The sequence below is a fragment of the Simochromis diagramma genome, unplaced genomic scaffold, assembly GCF_900408965.1.
Source record: "Simochromis diagramma unplaced genomic scaffold, fSimDia1.1 OVJJ01000251.1, whole genome shotgun sequence".
Classification (NCBI taxonomy): domain Eukaryota; kingdom Metazoa; phylum Chordata; class Actinopteri; order Cichliformes; family Cichlidae; genus Simochromis; species Simochromis diagramma.
The window spans coordinates 295,610-306,630 of NW_024387463.1; the positions used below are offsets into that span (position 1 = coordinate 295,610).

Here is an 11,021-nt window from a genome sequence, read left to right on the forward strand (position 1 = left end):
ACGTGGGACCGCATTATAGGATTTGGCTACAGGAATCTGATCAGTGAGTTTGATATCCATTTTTAAATTTTTTATGTAACCAACTTCCTCTTTGTGTTTAGCAAATGCGTCTGACTCCTCCCTTAACATTTCCATGACAACTGCCTGTTGTTCTGTGTTAAGGTGGCCCAAATTGACAGGTGGTTCCCAAGGCTCTTCTGCTGAGCTAGGTGGGCTCTGATTGTCTTTTTCTACAATCGAGCCTATCTGAGCTTCTTTGAGATTTACAGGATAACTATGTGTTACCCTCTCTATGTTACCTAGAAGGGTTTTAGGTGGCAACACAATGTCATGTTTGGTAGCATTAGTAACATAGATATTGACTTTGCGGGTACTGCCTGATATAGACAGCAACTGGCAGTTAGATTTCAGACCCTCATCTAAAGACAAGTTTTCATCTGGCTCAAAAAGTATTTCACTTTTTACCTTTAGGTCTGTTTTGATGGAACAACTAACGCCGTACATTTGTCCACTCGGTACGACAATAGCTTTGCGTCCTGATCTGATAGGATAAGTAACTATCTCGCTACTGGTGGTGTGGATAAGGTTCAACAGTGCTTCTGCTTTGCTTGATCCTACTCTCAGAGAGTTTCTGAGTAAAGACAAGCTTTCACTGGACTGAGTAGTGTCTTTTTTTTATCAGTTTTATCAGTCCCCGGAGGCATCTTCCTTGGGGGGGGGGCTCAACCCGGGGTAGCGGTCATGGCCTATTTAAGGGCTCTGTTGGCTCTTAGGGGACGGTTTCCTCGTGGCTGCGTGCAGCGGGGCTAGGGGAGGGTCTGTGCTGACGGACGTGGGTTACTGACGTGGTAGCCTGGCTGCCCCTGGGTGGGTCCGGGATGGGCGTGAGGTTCTGGGGGCGCTCCATCTCTGGGCTGGGGCCCTGGCTGGGCCTTGGGGTCTTGGGTCCTGGTTGGTATGTTGCTGGGGTTGTGGGCGGGTGGGTGCATGGGGGCCCAGCCACTGCATCAAGCCACCTGGGGGGCTCTTCAACTGGTGGGGGAGGTTGTTACACCTTGCAGGAGCTCTCCTCTCTTCAGGAACTCACTCTGCAGGAGGGGGACATACAGGAGAGGTGGAGGAAGATCACAGCCTGGGTGTCTATTGTCTTGTGTAGTCTGGAAGATGAGTGGATGGTGGGGTGGGTGCAGTTTTCTCTGTGGTGGGGTCGGGTGGGCTGCCCCAGTCTCTGTGGGGCCGGGCGGCGCTGCTGAATTAGGCCCCAGTCCGGATGGGCCTGGGCCCCCTTTCCCTGGCGGGTTGCAGAGTATGGGGGTGCCTACTGGGGTCAGTGGGGGAGCTGGCCCCAGGGAGGGGTCACTTGCCCCTCCCTTCCTTCCCTCCCCATCTCCAGCTGCCTCCCTCTTCCCGCTCCACCACAACCACCCACACATGCAGGGCCTTGGAGTAGGGGTGTGTCACCAGGGTGCAGGGGAGGCATCCCCCCATCTGTCCCCCTCTGGCTTCTTGTGCCTAAATTTTATCCCACAACTTAGACATTCAATTCAATTTCAATTCAATTTTATTTATATAGCGCCAAATCACAACAAAAGTCGCCTCAAGGCGCTTCATAGATACAGAGAAAAACCCAACAATCATATGACCTCCTATGAGCAAGCACTTTGGCGACAGTGGGAAGGAAAAACTCCCTTTTAACAGGAAGAAACCTCCGGCAGAACCAGGCTCAGGGAGGGGCGGCCATCTGCTGCGACCGGTTGGGGTGAGAGAAGGAAGACAGGATAAAGACATGCTGTGGAAGAGAGACAGAGGTTAATAACAGATATGATTCAATGCAGAGAGGTCTATTAACACATAGTGAGTGAGAAAGGTGACTGGAAAGGAAAAACTCAATGCATCATGGGAATCCCCCGGCAGCCTACGTCTATTGCAGCATAACTAAGGGAGGATTCAGGGTCACCTGGTCCAGCCCTAACTATATGCTTTAGCAAAAAGGAAAGTTTGAAGCCTAATCTTAAAAGTAGAGATAGTGTCTGTCTCCCGAATCCAAACTGGAAGCTGGTTCCACAGAAGAGGGGCCTGAAAACTGAAGGCTCTCCCTCCCATTCTACTTTTAAATACTCTAGGAACAACAAGTAGGCCTGCAGAGCGAGAGCGAAGCGCTCTAATAGGGTGATATGGTACTACAAGGTCATTAATGTTCACATTACTCACACTCTCATTACACATACATGTAGGATCTTGGGGGTGGGCACGCTACACGGACTCCAAAAGACCATCAGGGTGTACACCTCACCCCTGGCGTCGTTGCCCACCTCTCAATGTTAAATACACGTAGACATTGAGGGCTAGCAGGAGGGACTATGCGCTTACCTGCTGCTCTCTGGCAGGTAGCTCCATGCCCTCCTGGGTTTTAAATGCACCTTAGAACACACATGCATCAACACTACAATGAGCGGGTGGAGGGAGGTTTGGAGTCTTCTCTCACCCCCGTCCTCTGTGGCCTGCTGGAGCGGGGGGGCTAGGAGGAGGAGTTGGCCGTCCGACTGCGGTCTGGAGTGTGGGGCCTCCCTGCTACTGCGGAGTCAGGGCGGTCTGCTTCTCCCCACTGCAGGGAAAAGGGTAACACCACCTGGGTCTGGGTGCAGTTCCCCCCTCCAGGGGCAAGGGTACCTAGACCCGGTTCGTAGAGTACGCTTGGGGAGTGTGATCGTGTGTACAGCATCTCTTTATGTTTGTCTCCACGTTGGTTGAGTGTGGAGTAAGTGCATATGAGAGCATGAGGGTGGGAATGGATGTCTGTATCTGTGTGTGCCTGTATGTCTGTGTCTATATGTCAGGTTGGGTATCAGACGCCACCTCTCTGGGGACATCTCAGGCCCTCCAAGGTTTGGAGGCCTATCTCCCCCCACCACCACTTCCCCTGCCAGTGGCGGACTCCCTCAGACATCGGTGCGTTGGTGGTTCTTTGTGTCTGGGGATGGGCGTCCAGGTACACACCGGCTCACTCCTTGGCGGCCGCTTATCGGGGCCTGAAGCCTGGGGCTCGCTCGGGCTCCTTCGGGGGTGGGGTGCCCTCGGCCTCTTGGCCTGGGGCTCGATCACTCAGGCACAGCTGGCTGCCGGCGGAGCTCACGGGCACGTCACTGCAACCCCCCCTGGCTTCTGCTCCGCGGCTGCTGGGTGAGCCCTCATCTGGGACTCTCCTCAGCTCTTTCTGGGACAGTGGCGCGGCTGCCCCTCTGTTGGTCTTTGTAATGGAGACCAGGGGTTCCATTACCTGGTTGGTATTGTTAATAATAAATTGTTGGATTGGGAATTTAAAATGCGGTAATAAAGAAAACACATTAGTTCTTATGGAGTCTTTTATTAGGTTATTTGACATACGATTAAATTGACAGCTTGTAACAGAAAAGAGACAGTGGGACTGGCCATCCTACCTGTGTCGGAGAAGAGCCAAAGTTAGAGCTGCTTGCAGTTAATCATTTATCAATAACCTAAACATATGTGAAATGAGAACTTGTAAAGGTACTCACCTGTCCTGGTTGCTTCTTGCAGGATGTGGAGCAAAAGAGTGAAAGCGGCTCAATCACCTGTTTAAGAGCTCTTGGGGCAGACCAGTGTGCCAGGTTAGGTAGTATGGATAAAGAGGGTTTTAATTTAGATAGAAATGAGTGAAGCTTATGTTATTGGTTTGTTTATAGTATGTGTTGGAAATATGTATATGTTTGTGATGTGCTTTAATGTTATTGTATGTTTGTTTGTGTGGAGGGTTATGTTTCATGTTGATTAGTTAACCCCCATACTTGGGCTATTCCGGATACTCACCTGAAAAGGTAGAGTATAAAAGGAAGCCATTTTGTTTAGTTGTAGTTAGTGTTTTGTGCTGTTATCATGCTCCTTCTTTAATAAAGTGCCAATCCATGGATGTCTTTTACTCCAGTCTCGCGTCATATTATTGGACAGAACCTATGACCGCCGGCCAAAACTGACAAGTGGTGTCAGGAGTGCTGCCTCTAATGAATGAGGTAAATATGATGACGAGAAGTGGAAAGAAGAATGACAGTAATGAAGTGGCAGAGGATGGTGAAGGTGCTACAGCTGATCCAGTGGCTAAAGCAGGAGCTAAACCTGGTGATAGACTGGATGAACTGACAGCTCTGGTGAAATCATTGATGCAGTCTCAAGCAACAAGAGACCAGAGAATGGACAGAGAATCAGCCCGACAAGAACAAAGATGGAAAAGTATGCAACATCAGTTTCAGCAAATGCAAGTTCAAGTAAAAGAAATGACAGAACAGCAGCAGGAACAAGAGGACAACCAAATCGAGGAGGGAAGTGAACCTGATGAGGGGCCTAGTCTGACTGGTCAGCAGATGTGGTCTCTGCCAAGACAGGAACCATTTCACCAGAGAGATCCCAAGTTGCTGCCACTCACTCCAGATGATGATATTGAGCATTTTCTCACTACTTTTGAGAGAATGGCTCAAGTTTGCCGTTGGCCGAGAGAAGAATGGGCTGTTCGACTCGTACCTCTGCTCACTGGAAAAGCACGTAGTGCTTATGTGCATATGGACATTGCTGATTCAGAAGTCTATGATAAAGTAAAAGATGCCATTCTTGCTAAATACGAAATAACTGCTGACACATACAGAAGAAGGTTTCGAGCCCTGGATATGCACCCAGGTGAAACTCCAAGAGAACTTTATGTGCGATTAAAAGATATGTTTTACAAATGGGTGAAACCTGAAAAATCTACAGTGAAAGACATTTCTGAACTGATGATCTTGGAGCAGTTTCTGAGGATGGTCCACCCAGATCTGGAGGTGTGGATCAGGGAACGTGCCCCCAAATCTGCAGAGGAGGCTTCACAGCTAGCGGAAATCTTCATCTCTGCCAGAACAGGATCGAGAGGAACCACCTTTGGCCAGGACAGCTTCATGACTGGACAAAGTAAGTCTGATGGGGGTGTAAGGAGTGGTGGTATAGGCCAGAGTAGAAGTTATCCTGGAAGCAGACATTTTGTTTCTGGTAAAAGTAACAACACTAAAAAGTCACATTCAGGTTCAAAATCAGATGTTAGATGTTATCACTGTAACCAGATAGGCCACACTCAGTATACATGCCCAGCAACAACACAAAGTAGGCCATCCCTTTTGTGCTCAGCCCCCAGACCCACATTGCCAGGTCCTGATCATGAAGCAGTAAGAACAACACCTGTACTTGTTAATGGTCAGCGTGAAGAAGCACTCTTGGATACAGGGAGCTTTCAGTCAGTGGTTTTGGCTAGTTTAGTACCAAGAGAGCTATGGAGTGACACAAGGACTAAAATAAGCTGTGTACATGGTGATGAGAAGGATTATCCCATGGCTGAGGTGTATTTGACTGTAGGTGGCCAGACATTTCTCCTGCCAGTGGCTTTAGCACCCAGACTACCATATGCAGTGATATTGGGCTTAGATATACCTACACTGTTAGATTTGGTGTCTAATGAAGTTCCGGGACATTCGCATACAGTTCATGTAGATCAAGACCACAACTTACAGAAGCAAGACATTATTCTGCAGGCACAGCCAGAAAGTGCAATCCCCAGTTTGATCACCACAAGAGCTCAGAGTGCGAGTGACCCGTTAAAAGAGCTACCTTTCTATGATGAAGAATTAGAAGTAAGCCCAGCAAAACCAGCTAAATCTCGAGCGCAACGACGAAGAGAAAAATTTAGGGGTTCATCCAGGTTAGAGGGTGTAGACCAGAGCCCCAACCTCCCTCTGGAACTTGACATCCCACCAGATATCTCTTCACTTCAACAGGCAGATCCATCATTAAAATCCTGGTTTGATAAGGTGTCTGAGGTTGATGGACAGATGCAAGGGAAAGTAGATGTGTTGGCAGATGCAACCTATGTGCTGAGAAATGGTGTCCTTTATGAGTGTAAAGGCAAGACTGAAGCCATAGCATTACCACAGGCACTAAGAAACAAAGTCATGGAACTTGGTCATTCTGTACCTTGGGCAGGCCATCTTGGTTTTCAGAAATCTTTACATAGGATTGCAAGCCGTTTTGTCTGGCCTGGCATGTACACTCAACTACAGCAGTTTTGTAAGTCGTGTCAGATATGTCAGCTCACCCTAAATAAAGGAGTGGCCCGTGCCCATCTTCAGCCATTGCCTGTCATAGATACACCTTTCGAAAGAATAGGAATGGATGTAGTGGGGCCCCTTGAAAGAAGCTCATCAGGTAATCGTTACATCTTGGTCATTTGTGATTATGCCACTCGTTATCCTGAAGCTTTTCCCCTAAGATCAGTGAAAGCGAGACAGGTTGCCAATTGTCTCCTGCAGTTGTTTTCTAGAGTAGGTATAGCTAAAGAGGTCCTGACAGACTGTGGCACAAATTTCCAGTCTAAATTTCTACAGCAGGTATATAGATTACTTGGCATAAAAGGTATTAAAACCACCCCTTACCACCCCCAGTCAGATGGACTAGTAGAGCGTTTTAACCAGACACTAAAGAACATGCTGCGGAAATTTGTAACAGACACTGGCTCAGACTGGGATCAGTGGCTGCCTTACTTGTTGTTTGCCTATCGTGAAGTGCCACAGGCCTCTACAGGATTTTCACCATTTGAACTGCTTTATGGCCGTCAAGTGAGAGGTCCACTCGACCTGCTGAAAGAACAATGGGAGAATCCAGAGCCTGATGGAGATAATGTAATAGCTTATGTGCTGAAAATGAGAGAGCGACTAGAACAAATGACAATACTGGCACAGCAAAACATGAAAGTGGCTCAAAACAAGCAGAAAACCTGGTATGATAGGAAGGCCAGGGAAAGGACGTTCCAACCAGGACAGCATGTGTTGCTGTTGCTTCCTACGACAGACAGCAAACTGCTAGCCAGGTGGCAAGGCCCCTACAAAATTACAAAACGTCTTGGCAATGTTAACTATGAGCTGTACATGCCTGACAGGAGGAAGAAACATCAGGTCTTCCATATTAACCTGTTAAAAGAATTCACGCAGCAGCAGCAGCAGCAACCCATCACGCAGCAGCAGCAACCGCCAATGCAGTCCATGCAGCAGGTAAAACAGCATTGTCTTGTTCGGGTAGTCAAGGATGAAGAGGAGGGAGAACAGTTTTTTCCCACAGGCAAATCAGGGCCAAGTTTAGTGTCACTGACCCATCTTAAGCCCTCCCAGCAGGGAGATTTAAGGGCTCTTCTGGATCCAAAGTTGTTCCAGGAAAAACCTGGTTTTACAAAACTGGTACAACACAAAGTCCACTTGAGGGATAATGCTCCACCCCGTAGAAAATTCTATAGGATTCCTGAACTCCTGGTTTCACAGCTGAAGAAAGAAATCGACCTAATGTTGTCACTTGGGATAATTGAAACATCAGCGAGTGAATGGTGCAGCCCAATTGTTCTGGTCCCAAAAAAGGATGGAACATTGAGGTTTTGCATTGACTTGAGATATCTCAACTCTGTCTCAAAGTTTGACCCCTATCCAATGCCTCGTATTGATGAGCTCTTGGAAAGGGTGGGGAGAAGTAAGTTCATTACCACTCTTGACCTAAGCAAGGGCTACTGGCAGGTGGCCCTAGCTCCAGAGGCAAAGGAACTGACGGCCTTCAAAACCCCGTTTGGGCTGTTTCAGTTCAGGGTGATGCCGTTTGGTCTCCAAGGGGCACCAGCAACGTTTCAGCGGCTGATGGACCAGGTCTTGAGGGATGTGTCAGACTTTGCTGCAGCATACCTAGATGATGTTGTGATATTTAGTCAGACCTGGGAACAGCATGTGGCTCACCTGCAACGCGTTCTGAAGTTAATCAAATCTGCTGGTCTTACTATCAATCCTCACAAGTGTAAGATCGCACAGAGGCAGGTGGAGTACCTTGGATATGTGGTTGGACATGGACAGGTGAAGCCTCAGGTGGGGAAAATGGAGGCAATTCATGCATATCCAGTTCCTACAACCAAGAAGAAGGTGCGGGCATTTATAGGCTTAGTGGGCTGGTACAGTAAATTCATCCCCCACTTTGCAGAGAGGGCAGCACCTCTCACGGATTTGACAAAAGCGTCGGCGCCGAATAAGGTGAAGTGGACAAAAGACTGTGACAGTGCTTTCATTGACCTTAAGTCAGCCATCACAAGTGATTCTGTTCTACACAGCCCGGATTTTGCTCAGCCTTTCACACTGCAGACAGATGCTTCTGGAGTAGGCTTGGGAGCCGTGCTGCTGCAGGAGGTGGAGGGAGTGAGGCGCCCAGTTGTTTTCCTCAGCAGAAAGCTTCAGGACAGAGAGTCGAGATACTCCACCGTGGAAAAGGAGTGTCTTGCTATGAAGTGGGCGGTGGAGTCACTGAGGTACTATCTTCTAGGCAGACATTTCACCCTGGAGACAGACCACCGTGCCCTTCAGTGGCTGCACAAGATGAAGGAGACCAACATGCGTGTTGCGAGATGGTATTTGTCATTGCAACCCTATGATTTCACAGTGCGGTATCGTCCAGGCAAATCTAACTGTGTTGCAGACTGTCTTTCACGTATGTATGAAGATTGAAGTACAGTAGTCTAAGGAGAAGGGGGGAGGAAATGTAATGGAGACCAGGGGTTCCATTACCTGGTTGGTATTGTTAATAATAAATTGTTGGATTGGGAATTTAAAATGGGGTAATAAAGAAAACACATTAGTTCTTATGGAGTCTTTTATTAGGTTATTTGACATACGATTAAATTGACAGCTTGTAACAGAAAAGAGACAGTGGGACTGGCCATCCTACCTGTGTCGGAGAAGAGTCAAAGTTAGAGCTGCTTGCAGTTAATCATTTATCAATAACCTAAACATATGCGAAATGAGAACTTGTAAAGGTACTCACCTGTCCTAGTTGCTTCTTGCAGGATGTGGAGCAAAAGAGTGAAAGCGGCTCAATCACCTGTTTAAGAGCTCTTGGGGCAGACCAGTGTGCCAGGTTAGGGAGTATGGATAAAGAGGGTTTTAATTTAGATAGAAATGGGTGAAGCTTATGTTATTGGTTTGTTTATAGTATGTGTTGGAAATATGTATATGTTTGTGATGTGCTTTAATGTTATGGTATGTTTGTTTGGGTGGAGGGTTATGTTTCATGTTGATTAGTTAACCCCCATACTGGGGCTATTCCGGATACTCACCTGAAAAGGTAGAGTATAAAAGGAAGCCATTTTGTTTAGTTGTAGTTAGTGTTTTGTGCTGTTATCATGCTCCTTCTTTAATAAAGTGCCAATCCATGGATGTCTTTTACTCCAGTCTCGCGTCATATTATTGGACAGAACCTACGACCGCCGGCCAAAACTGACAGTCTTCCTTGGTCTCTTGTGTTCTGGGGGCCTCTGGATGTCTGGAGTCTGGATCTCCTCCATACCTGCTTCATGCCCTGGAGGATGGGGCTGTGGCCCCCCCACACCCTCTAGCAGATAATTACATGAAGGAACCTTTTAAAAACAAGCGCGTCCATGCTTACAGGTGTACACACGGGTGATCACACACACAAACTACACCCTTTTTGGCTCCTACCTCAAAGCACACTGTGTGCTGTTGATCTTACGTGCTGCACAATAATGTTTAATATTTAGTATTTACTGTTACATTCACATGGATCATCGTGATGTTGTTTATTATACTGCTCTCTTTTTCTTTGCTTGTTTTTTCTTTTTTCTTTCTCAACAGGTGATCCAGGTGATTGATAGATGTGTTTTTTGTCTGTTTGTTTTGTTGGATTTTGGTTTTTGCCCTTTATCACCGTTCCTCTTCCCCACTGTTTTTCTTTCTCCCTTTTCTTTTCCCCAGTCAAGTCTGTCCCGTGTTCAGCAAGTGAAAATAAAATAAACAATAAAAGCAAAGTTGAATCAAATAGACCAATACGGCAAGGCTGGGATGGTCCATTTGGTAAAGTAAATCCGTTGGGCATCTTTCTTCGCCTTTAGACAATAATTCTGATGGCAAAAGAACCAAACGGGACAGGCAAAGAAAAAAAACAAACAAACAAAAAAAAAAAACATGTGAAGAAGGTGCTCTGGTCAGATGAGACGAAAATGGAACTTTGTGGCCAAAATGCAAAACGCTGCACATGACTCACACCATCCCCACTGTCAGATATGGTGGTGGCAGCATCATGCTCTGGGGGGGCTTCTCTTCAGCAAGGACAGGGAAGCTGGTCAGAGCTGATGGGAAGATGGATGGAGCCAAATACAGGGCAACCTTGGAAGAAAACCTCTTGGAGTCTGCAAAAGACTTGAGACTGGGGCGGAGGTTCACCTTCCAGCAGGACAACGACCCTAAACATAAAGCCAGGGCAACGATGGGATGGTTTAAAACAAAACATATCCATGTGTTAGAACGGCCCAGTCAAAGTCCAGATCTAAATCCAATCAAGAATCTGCAGCAAGATCTGAAAACTGCTGTTCACAAACGCTGTCCAGCTAATCTGACTGAGCTGGAGCTGTTTCAAAGAAGAATGGGCAAAGATTTCAGTCTGTAGATGTGCAAAGCTGGTAGAGACAGACCCTAAAAGACTGGCAGCTGGAACTGCAGCAAAAGGTGGTTCTACAAAGTATCGACTCAGGGGGCTGAATAATTACACACACCCCACTTTGCAGTTATTTATTTGTAAAACATGTTTGGAATCATGTCTGATTTTCGTTCCACTTCTCACGTGTGCACCACTTTGTGTTGGTCTTTCACGTGGAAGTCCAATAACATTGATTCATGTTTGTGGCTGTAATGGGACAAAATGTGGGAAAGTTCAAGGGGGCCCAATACTTTTGCAAGCCACTGTATGTGTGTCCTTATCAGGAAAGGGATTTGCATCGGTGTGTGTGATGGAAACCACAGGTTTATATTGTTTAATGGGAATTATTCACAAAGAAACACAAAAATAATATCATGAGTAGTATAACAAATTACTTTGTATTGGGAGAAAGTTAATTTGCACAAATGTAATGTGTTTGATATGTTGCTTTGTGGTGGAGAATGGATAAGGAAATGAATCAA

General features: G+C 46.9%; 1 protein-coding gene across 1 annotated transcript; it reads left to right on the forward strand.

Annotated features, from left to right (window-relative positions):
- The first annotated feature begins 3,244 nt into the window (after positions 1-3,244).
- On the forward strand, positions 3,245-9,318 carry LOC120723181. Its single transcript, XM_040014523.1, has one exon. It carries the CDS (start codon positions 4,017-4,019, stop codon positions 8,553-8,555), a length of 4,539 nt encoding a protein of 1,512 aa, XP_039870457.1. The 5' UTR covers positions 3,245-4,016; the 3' UTR covers positions 8,556-9,318.
- Positions 9,319-11,021: the final 1,703 nt, after the last annotated feature.

Coding starts and splice junctions, on each gene's coding strand:
- LOC120723181 (XM_040014523.1), top strand. CDS start 4,017: ATGAATGAGGTAAATATGATGACGAGAAGTGGAAAGAAGAATGACAGT.